A 13456-nucleotide genomic window follows, 5' to 3' on the forward strand; every position below is an offset into this window, starting at 1 on the left:
AAAATTAAATTTTAATTGCATTATCCAGATCAATTTCGGATAATCCGGTTTTCCGGATAATCCGCTTTCGGATAATCGGGGTTTTACTGTACAACTAAAAATACAACTCAGCAAAGAGGTACATACACACTCACAGAAGCACATTTCTACACACTAAAACTTACTCTCGTCGCACAGCACACTGACGGCAGTATCAAGGACCAGCTGCAGGGAGGGTGTTGGTAGAGGCGGCAGGGAGGGGAGCGACGCAGTGCGGTTGGACAAAAGACGAGTGAGCATCAGTAGGCAGTAGAGGAAAGTTTGGCGGTTGTCCACTGGTTCCTGTTTGTTGGCCACTCCACGGCAGAGCGTTTGAAGGGTGTTCTGCAGCTCCCGGGTGTCCTCACTTCTGTTTGGTGTGAGGAAAGAGGTCAAACAAGTGAGGAGCATGATCAGAGGTACAGTAAGGTCTTGCACCCACAACTTCACATCTAACAAATTTGTATCTTACTTCACTGTTGGACCTCCACTCATATTTGTATCCAATGAGGGAATTTCTAATCTAATTAAAAAATCCATCCTGGCACTCAATTCAAATCAGTCACCACCTTGGCCGAGTGTGTGACGCGACTGTTGTCCAGCCTCGTCTCACACTGCCTCTCCCTAGTCTCCCCCTCAGTCCTCACCAGACATACATATTGTTGTGATGTATACCTGCCTCTTGCTGCTTTAAGTGGCCTGAATTCCCATCTAGCGTGCAGGTGGCAGACACTGATTCACCCATCAACGAAAGCCCACCCGCTCTTGACATGATCAGAGAGGCTGTGGCAAGGATGAGGAATGGAAGGGTAAGAGGTGTCTGCAACATCACGGACGACTTGCTCAAAGCTGGAGGTGAGGTCATGACTCACAGTGGTCTTGACTACTGTAGGTCAATCTGGTACTGTCAGATACAAAATCCATGTAACCTTCCGGTTGGGTATACCGCCAGATGTCAGTTTACTCACACAAAAATTACGGCCGTACCATAAATCAACCCCTTCGACTGTTGAACATCGTCGGCCATTTTCTGCTACCATAAAACTTGAAGGTTTTTTCCGGAAGGGAAGGGAAGGTGTTGGGAGGCGACATTGTTGTAATCTGGCAAGGGGTCAGGACAGGCACATCTTTGTCAGTACATTCGCATACTTTGTGAGTCAATCCTGCATTTCCTTCACTAATACAGTAGCACATGATCCAGGATTTAAAAGAAAATTTATTTGATCTAATATGAATCAGCAAAAGATTTTAAGTAAATGATTAAAAATGTTGTTTAAAACTTTAGGGTTGAATCATGATTTTTAACCCTTGCCGTGTCATCACACCTGCTTAATTAACTCAAGCAGGTAGTCTTTTGTTATAGCTCTAATGGGGCTGAACTCTTTTCTAATGTCTCCTTGCTTGACGGGATGGTAGCGGAGGGCAGAGAAGTGGTAGCAGCGGACATGTGTGGACTCCTGGCTGACTACCTGGAGGTGTGCAAACCCAGGCCGCCAGGGATGCCAACCCTATCACTCACCCGATGTATGCAATTATACCTGTATATTTACCACTCAATAAACTACTTCATTTGTGATTATACATCGAAAAATATACAATATATCGAAAAATAATGACACTAATGTGTGTAGAATGCTTCAATCATCAAGATTTCCATGTAGAGGTGTTTACAACAGCTACCAACCCAACCCCTAGGAAGGAAAGGGGTCGGGGTCCACTTATAGTACCCAACAGCGAGGGGACACCAGGTAAGGGGAGGGGGAGGGGAAGGTGGTGGGGGAGAGGTAGGGTAAGGCTGCCATTCTGCTCCAAGCACAGCCACCAACCGACCAACTCACTGTCACGACTTTGTCATGTCCTGACCTGAGTGGACACGACCCTGTCATGTCCTGACCTGAGTGGACACGACCCTGTCATGTCCTGACCTGAGTGGACACGACCCTCTCATGTCCTGACCTGAGTGGACACGACCCTGTCATGTCCTGAACTGAGTGGAAAACTAACATTTCAAGCACCACCCACCCACATAACCCATCTCTCTCTCTCTCTCTCTCTCTCTCTCTCTCTCTCTCTCTCTCTCTCTCTCTGAAAGCAAAAACAAGATGAGGAAAGGAAGGAACTTGTTGACCTGACCTGACCTCACAGGTCACACATCACACTGGCAAAATATGTCAGCATAAGGATATATCATAAGTATTATTACACCATTTAAGATTAAAAGTGGTACTCATTTCGAGACTTATGTCACAAGAAACTTTTTACGGGTCCAGTTTTACAAAAATGGAAGGCCGACGCTCTGTGCTGTTCTAAGGTGCACGCCCGCGGCTTTATTGCTGCACAGCTGCGTTAGCAACCTTGTGGCTACGAGCACCACGGCCTTTACCACCCGGGTCAACCAGAAGGCATACCAGAGTGATACCCGAAGCGGTCCAGGCCGGCAACGGCCATCAAGTGCTCAAAGCAGGCTTATATACGGACGCCCGGGCAGGCACCCCAGGGCGCTACCCTTTTAAGCTCGACAATGAGCCCGAAGGCCCACAGACGCCGGGCAAGTATGCCAGGCCGCCCCACTCTGAGTGTGAGTGGGGAGGATAACCAAGGAGTCAATGACAACCTGGCGCATCCGCTTGCGCAGTGATCTGTGGCTGTTTAGTTACACTGTGTTGCCCTTGCGAGCCAGGGGGGGGTACCTCCTGCACAGTGCATCCAGCGGGACCATGGGGAGGCCAGCCACAAGAAGTAAATACGATTTACGGCCAGCCCGCACCTCCAGATCGGGCTGGCCCACGGGACTCCCGAACCCCTGCGGGCCCCTTTACTTGCCTTACCGTAAGCATGGTAAAATCCTTCTTTCACATGTCGGACCGAGGGCGGTACTTATCCGCATTTCTTATTCCGCCCTCACTCCCGCAAGAGTGCTAGGGGACCCGCACGCCTTCTCCACAGGGACGGAGCCCTACTCACCTAGTTCAGTCTAGATTTAGGCAGTCATCAAGGCTTAAGTTAGGGTTCGCACTGTGTGTTTCATTTAAACAGTCCTTTGACACTCCCGCCATTTAAACCCGCACTGCCTTGACTCGTCACTTCGATATGACCTGCAGCGCTTGGCAAGAACGTTTACGTGCCAGTTGTACTTCGAAGCACACAGCTTTCCTGCGAACCTTCGCACCAGGACGTCAATATCATTGCTACGTGCAAGCTGGGGCACGCCTTACGGGTGCGGTACGCTGCCCGGGCAGAGCTTAGAGGCATCGCGTGGGCAATTTGAATGACTTTTGGCACCGCGCGACAATTTAAAAATTTTTTTTGGATAAGATGAAATTTTTTAAAATTCCAGGATACGGGCGAGGTCGGATACGGTACACCAGGATAACTTAGAGTTTACTGTAGTTCAAAAGGCACATACTTATCAATAAAGATATTATTGCATTAGTTTTTATTGGAGCAATCTATTACCTTACAACTTAAAAAGGGTCTAGGTAGGAATACAAAGTCAATTTTATGAGCGTTAGAACAAGTTAAGAATTGGCCAATGAGTGCGCAGCACCATCACCCAAGCAACGATGCCAAGTCCGCGAGTCCATCCTTGAATGTTTAGGCCCGCCAGGTCTGGTGGAACTGACTATAGTCTGGGTGGATAGGTGGTATTAAGGACAGCATTTGGGCAGTCTCGGGCTACTCAGCACTGACTGAAAATTGTCAGCCTGTAGCAGCAGGCAAGACTTGAACCTGGCTCCTCCAGGGCACCGCACCCACATGCTGATCACTCAGCCACCACTCACTGTTCTTCCTCCCCTTCACCTTCTGAGCCCTCATGGCCTAGGCCACCCCCTAACCACCACCAGGTGAGTCTGGACACAGCAGTTACAGTACAATGGATTCAACTTTATGCCTTTCTGACTACATGAAGGAAAACCTTCCACCCTCCCCATCCAGCTCCAGGGGGAAGTAAAAGTGAGTAGTAAAGTATTCTTCAGAGTAACGATCAGTTCTTGCTAGACTCAACCATGAGAGGAAAAAAGACAAGGTGGGAAGTATAAGGCTCTTTGCCCCCTCCTGGTCAGCCTCTTGACTGCAGTGATAGGCAAGGGTTGCTGCCTCCCTGCCACCGGGAGCACCACTTGGTGACACCAGCTCACAAAACTACCATATTTGACGGCTTATAAGACGCACTTTTTTTTCCAAAAAAAGACCCAGAAAATCACCCTGCCTCTTATAAGGTGAAGGTTCAGTTTTTGTTTATTGGCTTGTGAAGTTTTTGTGGTACACTGCCACTTAAATTGAAGCGAATGTTTGTTCACCAAACCTCTCCGCAAACGTACAGTACCCTCTCAAGTTTCGCGTTTGCTTCTTTCCGAAGGTATGGCGCTAAACTCAAGGATTGCGAAACTCGAGGTATTGAAATACATGAAAAAGCACTTATTGATTCCGGCCCGTGGAAAAAAATTACTTTTTTTTCAACTTGACTTGTTATCACAATTTTTTTTACTTTACTCTCTTGTTATCTCAAAATACGTACCTTGGTAATAGGCAGAAAATGGGAAGTGAGAAGAGGTCGTTCTGAAGCCACAGTTGAAGGCGGCTGCCTTACAATTGGCTGGCAGTTCTGAATACACGCTTGTGATCCACGTGGTGTCGTCTGCTAATGTAAGGGTGGTTGCTTGCGGTCACCCGTGGTACAGTTGGACAAACCTATAGCTTCTGGTAGTTTTCTGTGTGTTATGGTATAATCTGCTAACTCTTTCTGTTATATATCATCAAATCACTAACATCATGATTGACTTGTCAATGCCTGTTGAACGTAAACTGCCGCCGCAATCGCAAAATAGCTCGCAGAGAGGTTCAACTTGCTTACTACTTCCATATTTCTCTCACCGCTCACAAAGACCACAAGCGGACAAAAAAGAACAAATCCAGGCAAATTAACACTTTTAATGCTGTGTATTCCCACAGCGTGCATGCGTGGTGGACAGCAGAATGACTAATTTCAGCGGGAAGATATTTCTTGCAACACCGGCCAGTGTATAGTGGACCTTCTTCATTTGAGCTGTAATGCTTTGTATCGCTTCTTAGGTCCTCCTCCACACTTTTATACTTCACAACATGCACTCAGGGCCGCTTCCACAGTCATGTTGTTTGTTTTGATCGTTATCAATGGCGGCGATCACCGCTCTAGTATTTCCACGTGAAACTGGCCGATGGGTAGTGATGTGATGTGATGTGATGGTGTCGGAGGTATTGCCTTTATTAACGGCACTCAGGCGGCTGCGGGGTTAGCCTCGCCCCGCACCTTACCACACACTCTCAACACCTGTCGCTTTCTCTGCAGCCATCACTACCCCATAGGCCAATTTCATGTGGAAAACTATAGCGTCGATCGCCGCCATTGGTAACGATCAAAACAAACAAAGTGACTGTGAAAGCGGCCCTTATTTACTTCACAGTGCGCACTTATACACTTCACCCTGAACTTAGGTGTTTTTCTGTTCTTTTCTTTCCCTGATTTTTGTTTTCTATGCCCTTTTGCTATTTTCCACTGTTATTTTTCACCGTCGCTGCCATGCATTACAGGTCAAAAGAAGAAGAAGAAGAGGAAGACATCACTGGGAGATCTGCAATTTTCATAGACTCGAAAAAAATGTTTTTTGGACTGTGGTTCCCCAGCACGGGGTGTTCTCTTATCTTGTTAATCAAGTAGCAAGCAAAGCAGCTCTGCCAGTCCATTTTACGAGTCTCTTGGTGGGCCATCTTCCACTGCTCCTCACTCCTCAGCCACTGCTGTCGTCTGTTTGTTTACATGCAGCCGTGAGGTACCCACGCCCGTACTCACAACCGTTTTCCATTCATACGGACAACCAACAACTCGCTCCCGGTTGGGCATATGGGCAACCGCGATTGCCCATAGCCCCAATGGTTGGACACCGCCTTTTAACCCTTAAACTGCGGAAGACTAAATGCCGGATATTTTTCCTTCGTGAATTAATATTGACATTATAATAAAAGGCAAAAATATAAATCTAATAGTATGTCATCAATGAGAAAAATGTAACTTGATGTATTACAGTAGTTCAGAGCCGTACATGAATAATTAGAGCAAATAATAGGCCCTAAAAATTCGCACACTTTCCAAAGTGTGGGAAAAATGTGACATGTCGGGTAGAATGAGGTGGAGCGGGTGGAAGTGGTGGACATCTGCCTGCGTGGCTTTCTCTCTCTCTCTCTCTCTCTCTCTCTCTCTCTCTCTCTCTCTCTCTCTCTCTCTCTCTCTCTCTCTCTCTCTCTCTCTCCGGGCTGGGCCATAGATAATAATTCTTACTGCCACACTGTGATAAAGATACGTTCAACAAAATAGATATTTTTACACACACACACTCTCTCTCTCTCTCTCTCTCTCTCTCTCTCTCTCGGTATTTGTGTGTTTGTTTTTCCTCTCTTGGTGGTCTCTCTCTCTCTCTCTCTCTCTCTCTCTCTCTCTCTCTCTCTCTCTCTCTCTCTCTCTCTCTCTCTCTCTCTCTCTCTCTCTCTCTCTCAATCAGGTAATGAACTATAATGATGTAAAAAAAATCTGATTTACACCATGGACCAAGACACACACACACACACACACACACACACACACAGAGACACACACACACACACACACACACACACACACACACACACCTGTGTGCAAAGAGGCTTACTGTTACGTATTATATCCAAGTTATTATGAATTACACACTCAAATGAGGGCCTTATCGCAGAATTTCAGGCTCTGGTGAAGGTATGACTAAGTTGCCAGCGATCACGAGAACACATTTGAAAGGAAGCACGCCAGGAAAATTAAAAATGTACGGCACGAAAATTCATGATTATATAAGCGATCACATCGTCACGGGATCGGAGAAGCTTGATTATATAAGCGATTGCAGCGGTTTAAGGGTTAAGGCAGCACGCATGACACCGACAGTAGGTAGACGTGACCCGAACATGTCAAAGGAGCGCGAAACTTGTGGTGGTAATGCGCGAAAGTCGTGATGGTAAGAATTTAGGACTAAGCGCTAAACTCGAGGATCGCGAAACTCGGATAGCGCGAAACTCGAGAGGGTACTGTAAACAAAGAGGCGATCACTGCTACGTCAACAACAACAACTTTTTCTAAAGTAACTATGTATAACAGTAGTACTTACTGCTACTTCATATAAATTAACAACAGTCAGGAAGAAAATTAGGTGACGATGCTTAACCATGCTTGTATGTAAACCAACTAGTGGACGGCTCCTTCCCGCTCAGCCGAAGGTGCCGAATTATTGTACTTTACATCATATTAACCATTCTTAAGCCTCAAACTCTCGTAACCTACACAAATAACAATGGAAAGTTAAAAGAGTTAGCGTTAAGACTTATTCATTGATTTGTCTTTGTTTTTTGCCGTAGTTATCGGTCGGAAACTACGAAAAAATGCAACACAATGAGTACAATAGTTTGGCAACACTGCGCTCAGCCTGTGGCATCAGTGTTTACTGGGCCCTTGAAAGGTAAGAGCGCCGCACTGATCGTCTCCCTCCCTGCCATCAAGTATAAGTGAGTTTTCATCTCCCCTTTGCATTAATATTCATATGTATCATATATCCATATACATCCAGTATATTATTAATTAATTTGAGTGTTTGCTGGGCCCTTGGAAGGTCCGTTTGTGGGTATTCCCGGCAGTACGCCCGTACAAACTTTATACCCGATACCCTTCTCTCACTGTTGCAGTCTCCGCCATGTTTGTTTACTCCTCAAGGCAGCAGCCTCGAGTCTCTAAGAAGGACCAGTTCTGGCAGGTCCCAGTAAGTATCAAGCATTTTAAAGGTAAAATATTGGGATTTAGAGCTGCTTTCACAGTCACTCTTGGAAAGAGTGGAGTCTAAGGCTCTTCGTCTCATCAGCTCTCCTCTTACTGACAGCCTTCTACCTCTTAAATTCTGCCGCCATGTTGCATCTCTTTCTATCTTCTATCGATATTTTCATGCCAACTGCTCTTCTGAACTTGCTAATTGCATGCCTCCCCCCCTCCCCCGGCCCCGCTGCAGACGACTTTCTACTCATGCTCATTCCTAGATGGTCCAAACCCCTTATGCAAGAGTTAACCAGCATCTCTTATTCTTTCAGCCCCTTCACTGGTAAACTCTGGATTTCCTCCTGCCTATGACTTGATCTCCTTCAAGAAGAGTGTATCAAGACACCTCTCCACCCAAAATTGACCTCTCTTTTGGCCACTCTATTCTAATTGCTATACGAGAGCAACAGTTAGAGGGCTTTTTTTTTTTTTTTTTTTTTTTGTCCCTTGAGTTAACTCTCTGTGCTGTAAAAAAAAATTTGATAATATACAGCTACAAAATATAACGGCAGCTGTTTCTCTACGTCACATCAGTAACATTCTATGAAGACAACGGCCGTCATTTTGGTGTTAACTGTTCTGAGGCATCCAGCCTTGAACCGAATCCTTCCTGCTGGATGGATTGCTTGTTAAAACTGTTGGGTAGTGTGGTGCAGCCATTACTGTAAAGTTTCTACTCCTAAACCTCAACATGCAACTGTCATTGTCGAATGGTTGATGCTCTGACCGTATTTTTGAAGACTGTTGGCACTGACGAGCACCGTCCCCGCAGTGCATTACTGCCTCACCTCCAGACTCTTCACACAGCACGTCATGCTTCACAATGCAGTGGGCGTGTTCTTCAAATTTTTTGTGCATCAAACCAATTTTTCGGTTTGTTTGTTTCCAATATGATTAAAATGTGAAATGTATTCGCAAATGACATTATTCTTCTTGTTGACGTTCATAAGTCTGAAGCAAAATTCATCAGCCCCTCTCTAAATCATCAGCCACTGTGTTCATCCCACTCTTTTTTTCATTCTTCTGCTTACTTTACAATCACTGTCTTTTTTATTTTTATATCCATGTCTGCTCATTGGCGGGACTGTTCAGGACCATGTCAGGATTTAATTTTCCCTTGATGCTCTTTTGTGGATCTCAGTAATACTAACAGTCCTACATCCTACCAATAGGCACTCCCTTTGCTTGTGATCCAACTTACTCCTGTGTGGAAACATGGTAAAAGATTCATATTTTCTTTCCCTGGTGGTGCTGGAGGGTCCAGTTCCTAAAGACAGCACATGAGTAAAGTTGGTAAGATCAACTCCCTGATTGCAGACGCTTACATTGTGTACGTAAGTATGATTACTTGTGTGCACTCAGCCACTTTCCCTAAGTCGTTATTTACAACATCAATTGCTTACGTTTTTGTTTGTGCTGCCTCTTGTGTCTCTGAACTAGTTTGTGTGGTATGTTGCCTATTTGTATCATACTGCCTTAGGTAATAAGTGTGTACACAGAATCATGAGATATCATTGGAATGACTTTGTCAAACCGACAACTACTCCATGAGACAGATTCAACATATATTACCCGCATAGTCTGTCAACGCCAACTCCGGCTATAAGTGTGTGTGGCATGCTACCCAGAAGCCAACCCTGCTCATCGGGTTGTTTCTGTGAGAGACAATCCTGAGTGGTGGAGGCCAAGGGGACGCCCAAAGAGTTTGTGACTTGAACAAGTCAATAGATCTTGCCAGGGGGCATGTAGGATGAGAAGCGGCCTGCATGGAGACTTGCCCAAACAAAGTCCCAAGCTTGGCATCATAGGAAGGGTGGGGTAACATGCCCCCCTAAGTGTATGCCCCATCTGATTGATTGATTGAATGCCTACTTGTGCAAGTGGTGGTATGGGATGCAGTCTTGGTCATATCGAAGGTGAAGATATGTGTCCAGAACCCTTATATACCACTAGACAGGCTAAGGGCATTTGTTATTACCCTGAGATGGCGGCATTGGGGCCCACTAGCCTCTGCCATCAGCCTGGGTGTGTGAGAAGATCAAACAGCTGATCGAGAGTTCCATGGGGGAAAGTGATGATTAGCTTCCAATCTTTGCAGTGTTGATATTTTTCTGTTGAAGTCTAACCATGGAGCACTGAGGACTACAGTGAAACAAAGATCTGCAAAATGAGATGCTGCCAAACTTGATGCATCACTGCAGCTATAGAAGAACCATAACTAGCTACTACTGCTACCATTACTCTTTTTATTACTGCTTACCTGAAGTAGTTAAGATGGGGCTGCAGCTTGGCACTAATGAGCTCAGCAGCACGGCACCTAACAAGAGCCACAGGGGAGGAGAGGAGACCCTGGCACACCTGGAGGAGGGATGAGGGAGGAAGGAGAGCCACCAGCCTCTCCACCACCTCTACCACCTTGCGCTGTAGTGAGGTGAAGAACCGTCCTGTGGGGGGGCGAGAAAAGGAAGAAACGGGTAACAAGAGAGATGGGACAGACAATGGCAAAGAAGTTAATGCATAGAAGGTAAAGTTGAGGGCATGTGGCACAGCTGTGTGTAATATCAGCGCAGACAAGTAAATGACTCCCTCAGGGAAAATGAACTGGATATTATGGGAATCACAAGAAGTTATGATGCAATTGCGTTCCTAGACATTGGGTAAGGAAAACATGGTGTGTGGAGGAAAGACACAAGGGAAAAACAAGGAGGGGGAGTGATGATGACGGTAAAGAAAGACCTGGGAGTTGAAGAAGCAATCTGTGGTAAGGGATGTGTCCAAGTGATAAAAGAAGGAGTAAAACAGGAAGGAAGAAGAAATAGAGAGTGGTGTAGTGTGTGTTCCACCCAGGACAAGGTCTTGGGGCAGAGGAGAAAACGGGTGTGGTGACACACACATGGGGCGGTGGAGGAGCTAATACAGGGGAGAGATAACCAAGCCATGCTGGGGTATTTCAACTGAAACTTATATTTACTGTTTTATAGTTACAAGTCAGAGCCTCATGACGGCCAAGAGCTCAACAAGTCACCTGCAGATTTATCCTTGTGGAGGTCACAGGCAAAGTTCACGTTATGGAGGAGACACAAGGTGACCTCAAGCAGCTGGTGACAGAGGGACTGCAGCTCCTTTACCTCCAGATCTTCTTCCTCAGCATCGTACACCTGTCAGGGTGGGAACAGGCATGAGAGGGGGGGGGAGAGAGAGAGAGAATTACATAGAATTACATAGAAAATCAGACCACACAGAGCCCATGGTCCAGACTAGGTGGTCTGTCCTTAAACCTAGGTGAATCTTCACTAATCAGATGGCTCCAAAACGTTGCTTTTCTACTCTAGTTAATATTAAGTTCAAGGAAGTGACGGTCGAGCTTGTTTTTAAAGGAGTCAATTGTGTTACACTGGACCACTGACGGTGGGAGCTTATTCCATTCTCGCACTACAACGTTGGTGAAGAAAAATTGATGCAGTCTGAATTTACTTGTCTACATTTGAGTTTTATGCCATTGTTCCTCATATGCAAAGTGTCATCGATCATAAACAATGTTGATCTGTCTACATTCGTGAAACCATTAAGTATTTTAAAACATTCGATCAGTTTTCCTCGGAGGCGACGTTTCTCAAGAGAGAGCATGTTAAGGGTGGAAAGCCTTTCTTCGTAGGATTTGTTGCGCAAGGAAGGGATCATTTTTGTTGCCTGACGCTGAACACCTTCTAATTTAGCAATGTCCTTTGCATGGTGGAGAGACCAAAACTGTACCGCATATTCCATGTGGGGTCTGACTAAACTATTGTAGAGCGGAAGTATTACATCTTTATTGTTGAATAAAAAGTATCTTTTAATGATGCCCAACATTCTGTTTGCTTTATTTGCTGCATCGATGCATTGCTGTGAGAATCTGAGGTTTGACGCGATTTTGACCCCCAGGTCCTTAACGCATTGAACGCTTATGAGTTTAACGTCGCGCATTTCGTAATCGAACTTCTTATTTCTTGTTCCAACTTGAAGGACCTGGCACTTGTCTACGTTAAAGGGCATCTCTCATCTATCCGACCAAGCTGAAATTTTGTGCAAATCCTCTTGGAGGCTTTGCCTGTCTTTGTCAGTGAGAACCGAGTTACTGAGAGAGAGAGAGAGAGAGAGAGAGAGAGAGAGAGAGAGAGAGAGAGAGAGAGAGAGAGAGATTCTTATACAGATTTACATAGACATTGAGACATACAGCCACTATGGTTCACACTAAGTGGTCTGTCATAAGTGGAACTATTAAATATCATATGGCCTAATGGTGAACAAGACTGCATTTTTGACTAGGCGATGAGGCGGTTGAGTCACTTTTTAGATCAACCAGTAGTGTTGCACTCAACAATCCATTTCTATACATCAGTGGTCCAATGCTCCACCCTCAATGGTCCAATTCTCTCCCTCAATGGTCCAATTCTCTCCCATATTGGTCCAATTCTCTCCCTTATTGGTCCAATTCTCTCCCTCAATGGTCCAATTCTCTCCCTGAATGGTCCAATTCTCTCCCTCAATGGTCCAATTCTCCCTCAATGGTCCATTCTCTCCTTATTGGTCCAATTCTCTCCCTCAATGGTCCAATTCTCTCCCTTATTGGTCCAATTCTCTCCCTCAATGGTCCAATTCTCTCCCTTATTGGTCCAATTCTCTCCCTCAATGGTCCAATTCTCTCCCATATTGGTCCAATTCTCTCCCTTATTGGTCCAATTCTCTCCTCAATGGTCCAATTCTCTCCCTCAATGGTCCAATTCTCTCCCTTATTGGTCCAATTCTCTCCCTCAATGGTCCAATTCTCTCCCATATTGGTCCAATTCTCTCCCTTATTGGTCCAATTCTCTCCCTCAATGGTCCAATTCTCTCCCATATTGGTCCAATTCTCTCCCTTATTGGTCCAATTCTCTCCCTCAATGGTCCAATTCTCTCCCATATTGGTCCAATTCTCTCCCTTATTGGTCCAATTCTCTCCCTCAATGGTCCAATTCTCTCCCTCAATGGTCCAATTCTCTCCCTTATTGGTCCAATTCTCTCCCTCAATGGTCCAATTCTCTCCCTCAATGGTCCAATTCTCTCCCTTATTGGTCCAATTCTCTCCCTCAATGGTCCAATTCTCTCCCTTATTGGTCCAATTCTCTCCCTCAGTGGTGTAATTCTCTCCCTTATTGGTCCAATTCTCTCCCTCAATGGTCCAATTCTCTCCCTTATTGGTCCAATTCTCTCCCTCAGTGGTGAAATTCTCTCCCTTATTGGTCCAATTCTCTCCCTCAATGGTCCAATTCTCTCCCTTATTGGTCCAATTCTCTCCCTCAGTGGTGCAATTCTGTGCCTTCTTGGTCCAATTCTCTCCCTCAATGGTCCAATTCTCTCCCTTATTGGTCCAATTCTCTCCCTCAATGGTCCAATTCTCTCCCTTATTGGTCCAATTCTCTCCCTCAATGGTCCAATTCTCTCCCTTATTGGTCCAATTCTCTCCCTCAATGGTCCAATTCTCTCCCATATTGGTCCAATTCTCTCCCTTATTGGTCCAATTCTCTCCCTCAATGGTCCAATTCTCTCCCTCAATGG

The 13456-nt window shown here is 45.6% G+C and overlaps 1 protein-coding gene across 1 annotated transcript in view; it reads right to left on the reverse strand.

Moving 5' to 3' along the window:
* Positions 1–13456, reverse strand: part of LOC126985200 (HEAT repeat-containing protein 1-like) — a 98384-nt gene that overhangs the window by 22747 nt on the left and 62181 nt on the right. Inside the window, exons 14-16 of the mRNA XM_050839757.1 lie at positions 10908–11040; positions 10143–10326; positions 165–388 (exon numbers count right to left, since the gene is read on the reverse strand). Coding sequence (XP_050695714.1) covers positions 165–388; positions 10143–10326; positions 10908–11040 — 541 coding nt within the window. The remainder of the gene's footprint in view (positions 1–164; positions 389–10142; positions 10327–10907; positions 11041–13456) is intronic.

This window comes from Eriocheir sinensis, chromosome 59, assembly GCF_024679095.1.
Source record: "Eriocheir sinensis breed Jianghai 21 chromosome 59, ASM2467909v1, whole genome shotgun sequence".
Lineage (NCBI taxonomy): Eukaryota > Metazoa > Arthropoda > Malacostraca > Decapoda > Varunidae > Eriocheir > Eriocheir sinensis.